The sequence below is a fragment of the Zalophus californianus genome, chromosome 3 (genome assembly GCF_009762305.2).
Source record: "Zalophus californianus isolate mZalCal1 chromosome 3, mZalCal1.pri.v2, whole genome shotgun sequence".
NCBI classification, from domain to species: Eukaryota; Metazoa; Chordata; class Mammalia; order Carnivora; family Otariidae; genus Zalophus; species Zalophus californianus.
The window spans coordinates 157271404-157283824 of record NC_045597.1 but is presented as its reverse complement, the minus strand read 5'-3'; the positions used below and the strand labels follow the sequence as shown (position 1 = coordinate 157283824).

Below are 12421 nucleotides of genomic sequence, written 5' to 3'. Positions count from 1 at the left end.
TGGCCTACTATCCACTTGAAGAGGATTAGTGTTCTATAGCCAGAAAGGCTCTGGCCTTCTTCTTTTAGAGCAGTTTTAGGTTCACAGCAAAATTGAGAGGAAGATATAGTGATGTTCTATATACTTCCTGTCTCCCTCCACCCCGCCTCCACACACATGCATAGCCTTCCCCATTGTCAGTAACCCTCACCAGAGTGTTTCATTTGTTACAATTGATAAACCTCCATTGACCCATCATAATCACTGAAAGTCCATAGTTTACATTAGGGTCCATTCTTGGTGCTATACCTTCTATGAACTTGGGCAAATGTATGATGACATGGATCCAGCATGATAGTATCATACAAAGTAAGATGTTAGAAACACTGCCCTAAAAATCCTCTGCGCTCTATCTTGCCTTCTTAACTCAGGAGAGAGTTCAGAACTTTGACCAATGGCTACCACAAAACTCCCTAAAGAGGAGGCAAAGTGTAATGTGATCTTCAAATGAGTTACACAGACAGAATCACACAGCATTTTAAAGCATAAAATTAATGATTTTTTTCACAGCTATTTCATAAAAAGTGTCACCAGACAGCAATCTAATTGGTACATCATTTTGCCAGTCTAAATGACGCTTCTTAGCTTTTGCTCTGATGCTGATTTTTGATGCATCATGTGTTAAAATAAAGACTCTTAAAAAGTGTATGTGTATATCAAAAAGTAAGTAATTTGCCTTTTTGGGACTTTTTGGGACTTTTGCAAAAGGGACTTTTGCCTTTTTGAGACTCTCTAATATACATAAAATAAAATTCTGTCAAGACATTTCTGGATGTATACACAGATACAAAAGTAATGTGGAAGAATCTCTAGCTCAGCTGAGGCATAAATTCCTTTGGGTCAGGAATTCAATGATACCAGCCTTTGATCAGGATAGTAGACATTGGCTCATAAAGAGAAATAACTATCTTATTCAGACCATGAAATAATGGGTGGATCGGGAAACAGGGAGTAAAGACAGCTTTTCAAAAAGACTTTATGATTCTTGTTACTTGGAAAAAAATGTTAGGTCTTGTGAAACTATTTCCATGTATATATCCTTGAATTTCCAAACCACTGAAAGAAAGCAATACAGAGATTGAAAAAGCATGGTGTTGCCTAATTATCTGGAAATGATTGTTCCTGGAAAAAACTTTAGCCGTGAGGTCAGTAATGGTTGGTATGGTTAAATTATAAATTCTCATTTCCTATCACACTTTGTGTTTTTGGTATTCTTGATATCATCATTGTGAAGTTTGGTATTCTAGGCACTCTTGGTATTATTATAAAGTTCAAATTTAGTTCTCCTTCTTAAAGATTAGTTGTATATTATTATGGCAAGCATTCTGCTTTAGGTACGATGTACAGTATTTCCTGACAATTACAAGAGGCCTATTTCGATTGTGGAAAATTGTCCTTGTAAACCGGTAAACAATGCAGGATAATCATAGTCACGCATTTGCCACTGGGATATAGGTTGTGGTCCAATGGAGCCCCCTGGTGGCCAAGACGACTCACTCCTCTTGGATTTCCCTCCTGTCATTCATTAAAGAGATGCAGGCTGCTTATTTGACTCTATTCTCCACAAAATGTCTGCTGTGCAGAAGCTTTAGCTTGCGCTTCCGGAATCTCTTCCAGTTTGAGAGGGCAGTTTTTTGTTTGTTTGTTTGTTTGTTTCAAGTCCTGGGAGTTCGGTGAGGGGCAGGAGCCAGGATGGATATTAGAGGTTTTGGCACAGATAGTTGCAGTGACAGTTGTGGCCTTTGAGCAGCATGATAAATGGCTGTCACTCACAGCCAGGGAGAGACTGAGCGGGTCGGAGACAAAGCTGAAGTTGGCAGGGCACGGCCAAAGGAGATGTTAGCAACTGGGGAAAATGTCGTGTGTGGGAAACAAATGAGAATTCTAGTTTTGCTACCCTTCTAGGATAGAGGGGAATTATAATTACCCAAGGGCTGGTAGCTAAATTCAAAATCTACTGGACACCACCCCACACCCTGCCAACAGAACAAAATGAAACAAAAACAAAACACCTTAGAAATGGGTTTGTTCTCCAGCATATTAGATGATTTTATTCTCTTTTTCTGCGTAGCCAAAAATCAAGCATCTTTGGAACTATTATTTTTTCTTCCTTTGGAACTATTATAATTATGAGTATTTACGGAATATCAAATTGATATAGGAAGAGGAATCAATGAAAATACACTATACCTGCACTTTCATGACCTCATTGTCTGTAGTATTTAACTATCAGTCCTCTGCTAATCATTTCCTTTTAAGCATACATTGAATTCTTGCATATTTTACCAGTGGTAATAGATTTAATGTAATTTTTAAAACAAACAAAAAAACCCAAAACAACAGCAATGGCAGTATATTGCCTGTACTCCAGGTCACAAAATTTCCTCCTGAGATACATAAATGGAGCATTGCTGAATGAGCTGAATGCAATGGTCTACACAATGTGGGCATTATTCCTGTAGTTAATTTGAGCTGTGTCGATGAATGTGAGCTAATTCTAATATGCATTGTCCCTGGAAAGTGTGTCGTTATTAAATTAGCATTCTCTCACGACCGGCGGGCAATAAAAAGAACTGTAAAACGCAGCTCTTAGAAGAGCCTTTATCAACCTAACATAGCTGCGTCTATTCCCTTTTCTCTCCACAGCCATAACGAGGTAAAAGCAATGTGTTTTATGGTGTTCTCATTGTTCGGAAAGGAGAGAAGGTCACGTTTGGGATTTTAAACGTACTTGTTCTCATCCTGCTCCCTCAGTGGAAGGCCATGTTTTTTGTAAGGCTGTGGGTTCCATTCAACAAGCTGGGAGGAAAATACCTTAGCCCAGCAGATTATCATCCCAGTAGGCTTGCTTCCCAGCCCTGGAGGCACCACCACTCCCCAGCGTAGCATCTTGCCTGGTGCGCACTAGGCCTTGACCTTGTATTTGGCCCCAGCAGTCAAGGCCAACATTAGGGCTGCCTTTCCTGCCCGTGGGCAGACCCCATTAGAGTGAGAAGGGGCATGGGGAGGACGGGGCAGCGCCTGGGAAGGGGCGAGGTGGGCGCCCCAGTCATAGCTTGGCCAGGGACAGAACGGAGGGGCCGGAGGGGACGGGAGGTGGCAGCCACAGGAGACCCCGGAAAGCAGAGAAACCGTGGGCTGCAGTTTGAGGAGCTCCCGGGCAGAGTTGTCCTGCAGCCTCGGGGTGCATCTGTAAGTCTCCTGGGAGCTGCTGGTCAGTCAAGGAGCAATAAGCCGAGGGCCTGCAGACACCTTTCCGGTGTGAGGTTTTGCTTCAAGTCACCGCTAATCAATCAGAACTATTGCTCTAATGTCTACCTCCAAATGTAAAACGACTGGGAGAAAAAAAAGGCAGGACCTGTTCGCGTGTCCCTTCCTCCTCTCCTCTGCTGCCCCTTCCCTCCTCTCCCCCCATCCTGTTCTGCTCCCCTGTTTCGCCTCCTCTCCCATCCTTCTTTTTAAAAAGGGCTGGAGGCAGGCTGGACACGGGATTATACAGAATTGGGTGACTCTTTTAGAAGAACACAAAGAGTAAGCTGAACATTCACGAGAGGTTATCAGTCCGAAATGAGAAGGTAAGAAAGGACATCATTTTTCAGGAACAAACTCTCAATACAGGAGCCAGGAAAAAGTTAAGTGAGGACCAAAGTGCCCTGATGGGAAGAAATGGGAGGAAGAATTGGTGAACAACACAAAATCATGCCCAGCAGCTCATACGAACTGGAAACCTGGGGAGAGCTGTCAGCAGCATTGAAAACGACTGATTTGAAGTCCAAAGTAAAAATTTTACTTTGGAGGGATTTGTGTAGTGCTGGTCTGTTAAAAGAATGTCCATTATTTTCTTTTTCAGTAATTAATGGTCATACACTGTGTTTGCGGCTATTACTAGAAATTGCAGAAAACCCAGAAGCAATTGATGTGAAAGATGCCAAAGGACAGTAAGTGTTCTTAAACCGGGCCTGGGGTTGGCATTTCATTCACAACAGGTAATTGGTTAATTTTGTTAAACAGCTAGGAGGGTTGATGGCTGAATTCTAGTTTGGGGTTATATATTTGGGTGAAATTCATAGTTCAGAGCCCTAGAATAAGGAGGGGGCTTTGTGCTAGAGTATATATCCAAGAAAAGTATGGGAAGGGGAGTAACTTGATGACAGAGAGCCAACTTTTTATTTCTGTGGCCATGGTTCCTGGCCTTTCTTTCATTTTATTTCTCTTTGTATCCACTTTTACCCTCTTCTGAAGCTGCTGCATTCCCATTTTTTAAATTAATTATGACAGTAGGACAGACCTCAAGAGGTTATCTCTATCATAAAAAAATAATCCTTCGTATTTTTATCATTTCTGAGTTTGTTTTTCCAAAGTATTTTCCATCTGTTAGCCCATCCCCCCACCTAATTTCCCTTACAAATAGGAAATGCGGCACAAAAAACAAAGCAGGAGTGACTCACCCCAGATGCATGAATTAGTGTCAGAGTTACAGCGAGAACCTCACCTCCCGGACCCCAACACTGTTTTGTTTTGTTTTTTTTCACCCCTCTGGCCTTGTCAGACTTTCCTTTGCGGCAGTGAAGCTTTGATCAAATAAAATCTTGAGCAGAAGTTCAACATAGAAAACTATAAAGTAATGATAGGAGCAGGAGGGCCCCCTACATGGACACACTCCCTGCTCAGTGATTATTGGGTGAATGCTACACAGTTTTGAAAAAGATGCCATGAACATGAACAATTTGTATTTTATTGTATTGATCATTCCACTGACACCATTCCAGGTGGCCTTTAGAGACCAGGGACGGAGATGGCTTGTTCCATGCATGATATTAGCAAACTGGGGATGCTCAGAAAATATTAAGCAATTGTTGAGAGAGAGAGAGAGAGAGAAGAGAGAGGTGTCCTCCCTCTGGAAGTGATGGGTGTTTGTTTTCCCTGATCTTTTTTAAAGCCTGATTTGTTTCTCTGCCTAGAACCCCGCTGATGCTTGCAGTAGCGTACGGACACATTGATGCTGTTTCACTGTTACTTGAAAAGGAAGCCAATGTAGATGCTGTTGACCTCATGGGCTGCACAGCTTTACACAGAGGGGTATGTGCATCTTCCTCAGCTTTAGTGAAGCAATTTTGTAGTGAGCTTGTTTCCCCCTCCCCCCCCATATGAAGTTTTAGTAAAAAGAATGTTTTCCTAAGATAAGTAATTAATCTCAGTCAGTCAAAAAGAAATTACAGGGGTGCCTGGCTGGCTCAGTCAGTAGAGCATGCAACTCTTGATCTTGGGGTCATGAGTCGGAGCCCCACGACGAGTACAGAGATGACAAGAAAGAAAGAAGGAAAGAAATGACAAAATCTTTTGCAAAGGTGAAATAATGGCAGGTACTCTTAGGTCCTGCTTTTCAGATTTCATGTTAGATTGTGATAATAGATACACGAACACCTGCTGTTGGTAGAATTGGTTCTGTTTTGTGATTATACGCACATCATAGAAAATTTGCAAAAAAAATTTCTTAAGGCTCAAAGAAGAAAGTCACAATCACCGATAATCTTACCCCCTGGAGACAACTACTTTTTGGTTGTGTATCACCAGTCTTTTTTTTTGCTTTATATGGATTTGTTTTGAATTTTAAAAAGAGAGAATACTGAAGATGCTATTTGGAACCTGCTTTTTTTCTCCAAGTAGTTTGAAGACCTTTTTCCATGTCAATAAATATTTTTCCACCCCATTTTTTTATCCCCCATTGTGTGTAGGAGGTATAATTTATTCCAATGATTACCTAGTTTTCGGTAGCCGTGCTATTTCTAATTGTTCTTTATTACAAATGTTGGGCCATTCGCCACCTGAAATATGTATCCTGTGGATGATTCTTCATATACATCTGCTGAAATTTTTTTAAAGCATGTCAAACTAAATGAAACAAAAACAGAAATCATAAAATTGCTATTTGGTAATGGTGCTGAACACTATGATAAATGAAAGGAAAAAGAGAAGAAGAACACTAAGCGGTCAATATCATAATCATAGTTCTTATTTTTTGAGTACTTCCTGTGGGCGGAGCCACAGGCTGGGTGCCTTTACATGTCTCATTAGGCCTCACGACAACCTATGAGTCATTATTACTATTCCTATTTCCAGGTGGATAAAGTGAGGCGCAGAGAGGCAGATAAATTAGTCCACGTTTTACAAGCGGGAAGCCAGGATTTCACTTGTACCTTCCTGATTCTAAAAGCCTGTGTTTTCCGCTCTATCATGAGACCCTTCAAGTTTATGTTTGGAGAGTCTAGAGATGTTTCTAAAATCGTGGTGTGTTCACCAGAATCTTGCTGGGGTTGTCCCCCTCTGTCCTCTCACGCCACCGCCTTGCTTCCTGCATCTCTGCCCTTCTGAGATGGGTTTTGTCTTTTTAATTGCAATGCATCAGATTATGACAGGCCATGAGGAATGTGTGCAAATGCTGCTGGAGCAAGAAGTGTCGATTCTCTGTAAAGATTCCAGAGGGAGGACCCCCCTGCACTATGCGGCTGCTCGTGGCCACGCCACATGGCTGAGTGAGCTGCTCCAGATGGCACTTTCCGAGGAGGATTGTTCTTTCAAAGATAACCAAGGCTACACGCCACTGCACTGGGCTTGTTACAATGGTGAGTTGATTGTCGTTTGACTGATTCCAGTAGATTTCCTGCCCGGCACCACTGTGGTCTCAGCGGAGGTGAGAACATAGTGTAACGTCGTAAGCCATGGTTTCCAATCTTTCTGCATCTATGATACCCCGTCTTTTTTTTTAAGTTTTTCCTTCATGGCTATCATGATGCCCTCTTTTTGTTAATCGCTAACATGTAACTCGTAATCAGAACCTTTGGTGAACTGAAATAACTAATTTTAGTCAGGGTTTGAGATCCTACAAGGAATTAAAATAATACAGCTAAAAGCAAATAAATATGATGTAATAATATGTCACAATTGCCTACTAGTAGATGCATGATTTGGCATTTCTTTTTATGTCCTATATCCCCTGTCTATTTAGTTGCACTTGTTATTTGGGAGATTTTAAATTTTTCATTTCACTTATTTGAGTGAAAAAGAAAATGCATACTAATTGTAACATATCAAAAACGGTGATGGTGCCTAAAGTAAAATTGTCTCCATTTCTAAATTTACTTTCTGATGTAATTCGGTATATATCTTTCATAATTTTCCCTTGAGAATATTAAATAAATACAAATTGTATATGCATCTATTTTTGAAAACTAGAATCATATAACAAGTATTATATAACTTTCTTTTTTTGTTACTGTTTACATAAGTTTCTATTGCAGATATTCTTAGGAGTCAGTATATATCCGTGTACATTGATCTTTTTAATAGTTGTATGTGTGATAGCATGCAGCGGGATAGATATACACATATGTGAGTGTGCATACCAGAATTTATTATTTATTCATACCAGAGCCTTGTTGATGAACATTTAGATAGTTTTCAGGTTTTTTTCCAATTCCAAACAATGCTGCAGTGTTTGTGTTCATATTATGGTACCTTAAATTCTGTCAGATAACTTTCCAAAAGTGAAATTATTGATAAGAGAGCAATGTATACTTTTTTAATTTTAGTGAATTATACCGTATTACTTTGCCAAAAGAGTATAAAACTGTATTACTCTGTCAGACATGTATATAAAACGTACATTTTCTTAAGCCCTTGCCAGCCAAGACAATACCATCTTTTTTAAATTTTTGTCAATTTGAAGGGCAAGAAACAGGTATCTCATTATTTCAATTTGTGTTTCTCTGATAGTGTATTTATTTATGTATTTGCATTTCCTTTTCCTCTTCTGGACATGCCTTTTTCATCTGTTGCCCATTTTTTTTCCTATTGAGTTGTATCATTTCTCATATGTTTGTAGAAGTACCTTGTCTTAGAAATAGGAACCCTCCATTTGTTATGTGTGCTGCAAATGTTTTCTCCCTGTCTATAATTTGTCTTTGTTCCTTGTTTATGATCTCTTTTTCCATGCAGAGATTTTGAACTTTTGTTAGTTGAATCTGGCAAATTTTTTGTTGTTGTTGCATGTAGGTTTCCAGTCTTGCTTAAGAAGCTCTTCCCCCCCACCAAGTTTATGTGGATAATTTCCCATATACTTCTTACTTGATTTCTATAATTTTATTTTTCTATTTTCAATTCTTCTATTAAAATTTTCACTCAGAAACTATAATTATTAGGACCAGAAAGGTTTTGGGGTGCTCTCATATATCAGTGTCAGACGTTTCATTAAGCTTTCATTATAATCCTCCTTTTTTCAGTGAGAGCCAAGTTTTCTCCTTGTTCAGCTTGGTTATGCTCCTTCCCTGCCGTCGGCAGATTGTGATTTTTTTTTTTTCCCCACTTACTAATGGATGAGAGCTCCCTAACTACCATCTGAGTCAAGCTGTGAGAGCTCTCTGGCACTAGAAAACCAACAGGAAGGGGAAGACACAGTCAGAGTGCTGATAACAGACCACATCCTCTCCCCTGGAGTGGGATGGAACAGTGGGGATGGCGGGTCTCTCTTCTTAGGCCTCTTCAGGTGCAAGCAGGGGATGAGGATCAGTCCTCTCCCAAGTAACCACCCTTCCAGTACAGTCTTCCAGATCCAAGGTTCAAGCTCCCATCTTCCCAGATTCCCCTCCACTGAGCACTTTGAATATCGAAAGTTGTGCAAGGGTCCCCAGTCCTCCCGACACAGACCTTATGTTGGAATGCATATAGTCTCCAAGGAATGGTAGGTTTGGATGCTGCCCTAAGTGAGGTCCTTTGGGGGGATTCATACTACTAGAGGGACTGAAGTGTCTGGGACTGTTTGAGTGAGGGTTGGATGTAGTTAGAAAGCTGAACAGTGTAACTTGAATCAAGTTAGGGGATTTTATATTCATTACTTCATATGCTTCTTCATCCTCCTAAAAGCAGCTTCACCTTTTCTCTCTACAGGTGCAAGAAAGGTTTGACTTGTATTTTAATACTTAAAATTATCCAATCTGCATAATTCTGGGATAGATCATAACAGAACTCTAATTTAGCAGTAAATTCAGCTAAGAAGAGGTTCAGGACGTAGTCTGTATTCCAAAGCCAAATAGCATTGCCTTCTTGCTCTGACAAATGCACATTGTCTCACAAACCACTTTTAGGTCCTTTATCAACTGAAAACTCCATCATCCTGTGACATAGGTAGAGCAGGCTTTACTAGTCTGATTTTTTTATATATGGGAAACGGAGGCTCACAGATCCCAAGTGGGTTGCCTAAGTCATGTAACAAGCAAGATGACAGAGCTGAGGCCTTACTCAACCCAAATTCAGTTGATTTAGAAACTATTGTCATGTCGTTGAAAATAATTCCTCACATTCATTCATCTACTTATTAAGAAAATATTTATTGGGTCCATACTATTTGCCAGGAACTGGCCTTGGTGCCATTTTAAACACTTACATAGTATTTTAGAGTCAAAGCCCTTTCACCTGCATTATCTCAAATACTGTTTTCTATCAGTCACATCTTCTTTCCTGAATTAGGTTGCATAATTGTAAGTGAACCTATTCATGTGGGTGAAAGGAGAATTTCCTGTTGTAAACATGGGCAAACTGAGGCATATCTATGTCAGGCATCTATTTCTTGAGAACTGAGGATGATATTGAATCTATTCCACTTGCAAATGGGGTCCCTTCTTTATCTCTTTCTCTCCTCTAGAGCATAAGGCCTTCACTGTTGCACTATGTCTCAGAACACCTGTGAGCATAGTTAATGACATTCTGGCATTTTGTTTATTCCATGGAGAATGAACATTCAGCCAATTCATGAAAATTCACAAGTCAGAATTCAATACTTAACAAGAACAACAAAAAAAAATAGATTGTGTTGACCAAAATTTCTTTCTTGGAAACTCTCTAAATTCTTTTGATTCCTTGCAGGTAATGAAAACTGTATAGAGGTACTTTTGGAGCAAAAATGTTTTCGCAAATTTATCGGTAATCCCTTTACTCCACTGCACTGTGCAATGTAAGTAGAAACGCTGGGAGTTAATGGTGTTGCTTTAATCCTTTTAACTACATACAGAGAGATTGCCTCTCTGGGAAGGGACAGGCTTTTAGACTATAGGTAAGACCAACATATTCCACTTTGCTGCTAATGGCAAATGGGCCTGATAGCAAAGTGTGGTCCCTAGTGTTAATGATTTTCCAGGAGCTTTTTGTGGAGTGCCCAGGTGGCTCACATGTCACCTGAGGGAAACTACATGAAGTGTCGTGGGTGACTAAGAGGCATGTTACACCCCAGGTGAAGAGCTCTCCAGATGTACCTCACATTTGTGTACCAAATTCTAAAAATAAGTTGGGGTTAACAGCAATATGCCTATGGATGATTAGAAAAGACATTTTATGGCAGGAAGACTTTTTATACGTTGTAATTCTCCATTCTTCGTATGTTGTAAGTTCTTTTTTGATAAATGTACTTTTTGCTGCCATCTCACAGGATGAACCATTGTTTAGATAATACGGTGACTTGAAAGCAGACTTCCATGGTCAGCCTGGGGGAACATGGCCACCTGGGACCTGCTTTGTCTTTGCATTGTCCGCGGGCTTTATATGCAACTGGATCATTTGATTGAAAGATATTGGAGGCGTATAGTGGGTGAATAAGCAAAGAGTAAGAAATAAAGTATAGGAGTGATTTTAAATCTGAAGGAACCATGCCTTTGTCACTTTGGTATCCCCCAAAACCTAGCATGACGCCTTGCGTAAGTGGTGCACAGTAAACTCCTTCCTGGATGTAGGGGTTCTGAAGAAATACTGGGGTTCCAGCATTTAATCCACAGTGATTAAAGAACCAGACGAACTTTATTTTACACTTCATGAAGCAGACAGTGTCCACTTGCAAGAGTTCAGAGAACTGCAGAGTGAGGCAGAAAGCAGGAAGTTTTCACAGAATAAAGAATAGGAAACAGGAAAAAGAAGGAATAAAAATATCTGATTAGCGAGGGTTTCATATCTGGCCTTATTTGAGGTATCGTAGGAATGGGGCAGTCACCCGTATAACTTGGTGGTTATTAATTGGTTAACTAGATGGTCTGACCTCTGAGAAGACGGAACATTTACAATAACATGAAACCTAAAAGTTAAGGGTGTTTTTTTTTGCTATGTTGTTTCCTGGCATCAGTGGTGCCTGACCTACCAAGTAAAGGCTCATGTGGGATCAGTCTGGCAGTTCTTCCTCCCCACTTTGATCAACCTCTGGCCAACCAAGAGGTTTGAACAAAGGTGATGTTGCAAGTTATTCTCAGTTACCATTGTCTTTTTGGGTCTCAGTCTCTATTTCACAGGAGATAATGTCGGGTTTTCATTCCAGTTGGAGGGAGACCATTTGTCAGCTGGCTTACGGCTGCATACACACATCTAAAACCCTTATGGTGAGCGCTGTGTATTGTGTAAGACTGATGAATCACAGACCTGTACCCCTGAAACAAATAATACATTATATGTTAATAAAAATGAATGAATAAATAAATAAATAAATAAATAAAACCCTTGAGAGAACAACAGACTAGGAAGCAACAGACCAGGAAGATAATTATTAATAGTAAAAGTATTCCTAAGGTTTACAGGACATTCCTGAACCAGGGTCCCCATGAACCAAACCAACTAGATTCACAGAAGTTAAGAAATAATCCCGAAGAGAGGATACTTCTTTAAGCCAGTTGGCCTGTTGACCAACTTATACATTTATTTATTTGTCAAAAATATCAAAAGATTTTAAAACACTTAGTCGAATAGGATCATAGGTCACTGTGCAACAGTACTTAGTTATCCATTTAACCAAAGTGATATAGCTAATAAAGATAAATACAGAAAGTTAGTAGTGGCTTAAAAAACAAACCAAAAAACTTCCTTAGCTCTTTTAATACTAAGAAGACTGGGTTTTCTTTTAAAAAAAAAAAAAGATTTTATTTATTTATTTGAGAGAGAGAAAAAGAGAGAGAGAGTACGAGAGGGAAGAGGGTCAGAGGGAGAAGCAGACTCCCCACTGAGCAGGGAGCCCGATGTGGGACTCGATCCCAGGACTCCGGGATCATGACCTGAGCCGACAGCAGTCGCTTAACCAACTGAGTCACCCAGGCGCCCAAGACTGGGTTTTCTTAAGTAATTAAAGACTTGATAAAGATAGCCTAAAGCACAGTAAATTATTTTGGTAAGACACAAAATCTCTGCTTTTCAGGAGGATTACTTAAAAGGTTAAAAATAAAAAAAAAAAATCTTTACTTACAGTTTCTTATTAAGAGCAGATCAATAATCTACGAAAAAAACCCTTTGTTCCTTTAACAGAGAGAAAACCAAATTCTAATTTTGCACTAGTGTACTTTTGATATTAAAACTCATTTTT

The 12421-nt window shown here is 39.8% G+C and overlaps 1 protein-coding gene across 10 annotated transcripts in view; it reads left to right on the top strand.

Moving 5' to 3' along the window:
- ANKRD44 (ankyrin repeat domain 44) overlaps positions 1–12421 on the top strand; it is a 321576-nt gene that overhangs the window by 291840 nt on the left and 17315 nt on the right. For all 10 annotated transcript variants that reach the window (XM_027588508.2, XM_027588506.2, XM_027588511.2 and 7 more), the window contains 4 exons: positions 3890–3977; positions 5001–5118; positions 6446–6662; positions 9958–10045. In XM_027588508.2, coding sequence (XP_027444309.1) covers positions 3890–3977; positions 5001–5118; positions 6446–6662; positions 9958–10045 — 511 coding nt within the window. The remainder of the gene's footprint in view (positions 1–3889; positions 3978–5000; positions 5119–6445; positions 6663–9957; positions 10046–12421) is intronic.